The sequence below is a fragment of the Mus pahari genome, chromosome 4, assembly GCF_900095145.1.
Source record: "Mus pahari chromosome 4, PAHARI_EIJ_v1.1, whole genome shotgun sequence".
NCBI lineage: Eukaryota > Metazoa > Chordata > Mammalia > Rodentia > Muridae > Mus > Mus pahari.
The window spans coordinates 130018310-130022378 of NC_034593.1; the positions used below are offsets into that span (position 1 = coordinate 130018310).

At 40.0% G+C, this 4069-nt stretch overlaps 1 protein-coding gene across 1 annotated transcript in view; it reads left to right on the plus strand.

Moving 5' to 3' along the window:
- The window catches only part of LOC115063849 (guanylate-binding protein 2-like), a 13031-nt gene extending 9770 nt beyond the window's left edge, over positions 1-3261 (plus strand). The window contains exons 6-8 of the mRNA XM_029538048.1: positions 280-382; positions 598-791; positions 1184-3261. Of these exons, the coding sequence (XP_029393908.1) occupies positions 280-382; positions 598-791; positions 1184-1264 (378 nt within the window). The 3' untranslated portion in view covers positions 1265-3261. The remainder of the gene's footprint in view (positions 1-279; positions 383-597; positions 792-1183) is intronic.
- Positions 3262-4069: the final 808 nt, after the last annotated feature.

Genomic DNA, 4069 nt, shown 5'->3' on the forward strand with positions numbered 1-4069 from the left:
CTGTCCTGGAACTCACTTTGTAGACCAGGCTGGCCTCCAACTCAGAAATCCACCTGCCTCTGCCTCCCGAGTGCTGGGATCAAAGGCGTGCGCCACCACGCCCGGCTTAGTCTTTGTTTTCTAAAAGAGGCCTCCAATGATAAACATTCCTTACTGGGGTCCAGCCTAGACTGTGTGCTTGCATCTGTGATTGATCATTGGAGGAAAGGTCAGTAGGAAGGAAGGTACAAAAGCTTGCTGTCATTCTTCCTGTAAACTTTATGTTTCCTGTACTCAAAGGCTGAAGAAGCTCTCAAGAAATTCTTGCAGACAAAGAAGGATATAATAGANGCAATTCTACAGACAGACCAGATTCTGACAAAAAAGGAAATGGAGACTGAAGGTGAGGCACAAGTTAAAGGACTACATGCCCTCAGAAGCCAGGAAAAGTTTAAATAACCTGTAATCCTGGGACCTTAAACTAGAGCTAAAAGAACAAAGCTGCATCTTACTGGCTGGCATCAGACCTGGGTATCACAATGAAGTCAGCAGCAACAGTGAAGTCTTAGAGGAAGGGTAGAACAGTATTTACACCTTCTTGCTTGCTTTCCTTCACAGTGGAGCATATGAAAACTGTAGTTTCGGAGAATGTCTCAGAACTGCTAGAGGAAATCCAAAAGAAGAATAACCAGTTGATGGAACAGCAAGAGGAGAGNCACCAAGAGAACATGCAGCAGTTGACTGAGACGTTGGAAAGAGAACAGGAACAGCTGTGGGAGAAGCAACAGAGAGCCATTGAGCGCATAAGTCAGGTATTACAATTGAAGAACCTGCTTTGTTCTCGTCATTAAAAAAATTGAGAGAGAGCGAGAATTTGCTTGCCTGCATGTAGTATCTCTATAGGCCCAATGAGGGAACGCGATGCCCTGGAGCTAGTTATAGGTATTTGTGAACCACAGAATGGATGCTTGGAACTGAATGAGACAGTCGTGTTAGTCCACCAGTGGAACTTTTTCAGAGCTAAGGGGAGTCCTAAACACTAAAATTCACTTATAAATAAAAACAGGTTAAAATTATAATGAAAATTAAGGTTAGAGTAAATGTTAAGAAATTAAATAATAAAAACTAACTACTACAGAACCTGCATAGAACAAGGGGATCGACTCGGTGCAATGGTTCATTTTCTCTTCCTGTCACCTTTTAGGAAAATGAGAAATTCCGGCAGGAGTGTAAAAGACTTCGAAAAGAGAATAAGGAGCTCAGTTCCAGCTGTATCATAAGCTAAAGGTTTGATAAACAGCGCTGTCCTGCCACCCAAAGCACAGCTGAACAGCATGTAGAATTGGGAACAGACAGCACCCTTGTTGGTAATAATTGGTTTTGGCATCAGAAAACTAAAAGTCAGGAGAGACACACAATGTGGTTGTTGAAATCANGTTTATCTTCCTTAAGATTGTGTACAGAGGGCATCACTGACACTCTACCATGGTAGAGGGATCAACAGATTGCTCAGAAAAAAGTCACTTTTCCAAATATCNTTTCCAAGGGACAAATGGACCCTGAGCATATTCTTAAATCTTGGCACANGATTANAAACCAAGTTAAACAGGGGCGTGATGGGTCTGAAGGACAGGAATAGCCAGCCTCATTTCCTACAATGTGAAGTTGTAGGATTCACTGCACTGTGAATTGAGACACCTCCATGGAGACCTAGGGTCCCAATATATAATATTCATAAAAATATGGGAGAAACCATTAGCATGACAAGAAGCTGAATCCCAAATGGATGGGCTGAATTGTTTCAGTCCACATANATTAAAACTGTAACGGGATGTTTGCAAGTTTAACAGTTGACCCTGGCTTACATAGTAATGAGATGCTTAAGCACAGAGTAGGGCAGTAAGTTGAAAGACAGGCTTTAAATGCTGATGAGTAACCTGTTANACTCAAAAGTCCTTTAGTGATTTCTCTGTAACCATAAAGTCACCCTACTCGTTCCCTATTATTAGCATCTGTATTTGAAATACTTTTGATTTTTCCCTAAGCAGAATAAAGGCACTTGTTGCTATATTTTGACCAACTCTTAGTACTTTCAAGTATATATAAACTATATCTCAACTGCCAAAGGGGCAAAGCTAGTGGTTAGCATCTTTTAAAAGGATGGAGAAATTTTAGGGGACAGGGTTCAGTGGGCAAAATGCTTTGCAATCATTACGACCTAGATTCAGATCCTTGCATCCACATAACTAAGCACACATTTGTGTCAGACATCTGTAACCCTAGCCCTGAAGGTGGAGTAAGAATACACAGCAGGATTCATGGGGCTTACTAGCCAGCCAGCCTAAGCAACAGATAAACTCTGGTTTCTCTGAAGACCCTCTCTCAAAATTAAGGTAGAGAGCAATTGAGAACAGAATCGTGGTGTCTGCTGGAAGCTGATACAACCACAGATAATCATAGTAAGCCAATTAAATCAGTCTCAAGTGGACAAATGTGTGTTCTCTTTAATATATAGCTTCCAGCTGCATGTAGACACCTAAAATTATCTATGTATATTTAACAAAAAGTCATAGTGAAATTACCTAAAGAGACAGAAGGGACTAATGGAAGAGGCATGAAGAGGAGGGTAGGAGCAAGGGGGTATACTAAAGATACAAGACATGATTATATTACGATATCCTTTTACAGCAAAGTACCAAGTATACACAATGAAAATGATAAAAAAAAAAAAAACAGTCTGTGGTAAATGAAGAACGTTTTTAAAATGAGCATTCTGACAAGTGAGTGTGAGTAACATTGACAATGCAGACATATCAACAAGCTTCTCAAGGAATGCATTCAGCACTAAACTCACTGGCTCCTTAATTCCCTGGTTGTTGCAGCAAGATACCAGAAAAAGCAACTTGAGCAAGGAAGGGTTTATCATGGCGGGGATATCAAGGTGGCAGAAGAAGGAGGAACTTGGTCACATTGCATTCTCAGTGAGGAGATGGAGAGAGGTGAGTGTTAGTGGTCCAGTTTCTATTCAGCCAGAAACTTCAGCTTCTGAAACTGTCAGTCCACAGTTGGTGTAGATCCTCTCACCCACCTCCACTAACAATCTAGCAACTCCCTCAGAGGCCTGCCTCAGAGATGTCGCCTTGGTGATTCCAGATCTTGTCAAGTTGAATTGTAATATTATTAGCTGTCAAACTCATGTTTGAAAATGAGTTCACTTGAATTAAAACCTCTTTAGAAGTTACACTCACAGAATTATTACAAAAAAAAAAAAAAAAAAAAAAACAGAAACTACTTCTTCAGATCCAGAAAGTGTTCTCTTACGGTACATATAAAGAAGAAATGATAACAAGGGGAATCATTTCCTAATTCATTCTATGAGGACAGCACCATCTTGATATTAAAATCAATCCAAAAAAAAGGTACAATTCAGAGAAGGCCACAGATCAGCATCCTTCATGAACATAAATGCAAAACTTCATGACAAAATAGTAGCCAACAAAATCCAGGAAAGTACTGAAATAACTTACTTTTACCAGGCCAGATTTATCCAAAGAATAAATGCTGGAGCAAAAACATGTAATTCACTACACTGAAAGCTTAAGAAGACAAAACAAAAGCCTGAGTTCAACAAACAGCTACATAGAAATCCAGAACAATAAAAAAAGCCCAGAGCTTTGCAAGTCTCCTCTCCTTTTGCTTCGTTTACTTGGGGTTTGGGAGTGGTTGTTGTCTGTTGTTTTGGTTTTTGTTTTCATATGTGTTTTTACATAGCCCAGTCTACCCTCAAATTTTCACCAATGCTTTGATTGTAATGGTGGGATTGTAGGCGTGCACCACCACACCCAACCAGATGTCAACTGTGTAAGGCAATAAAGGGCAGCTACAAAAAGCCCATACAGCATCACACTAAATATTTGCCCTTCAGACCTAGAAAAAAATTCTCAGGGGTGCCATTCTCACCACTGACATTCAACATGACACTGGATCTCTTACTACTATATCACAAGAAAAGATCCCAAAAGGTATAAGGATCAGAAAAGATAAAATGAAGATGTCTTTGTTTTCAGACAATATGATCCTCTGTGAAAAT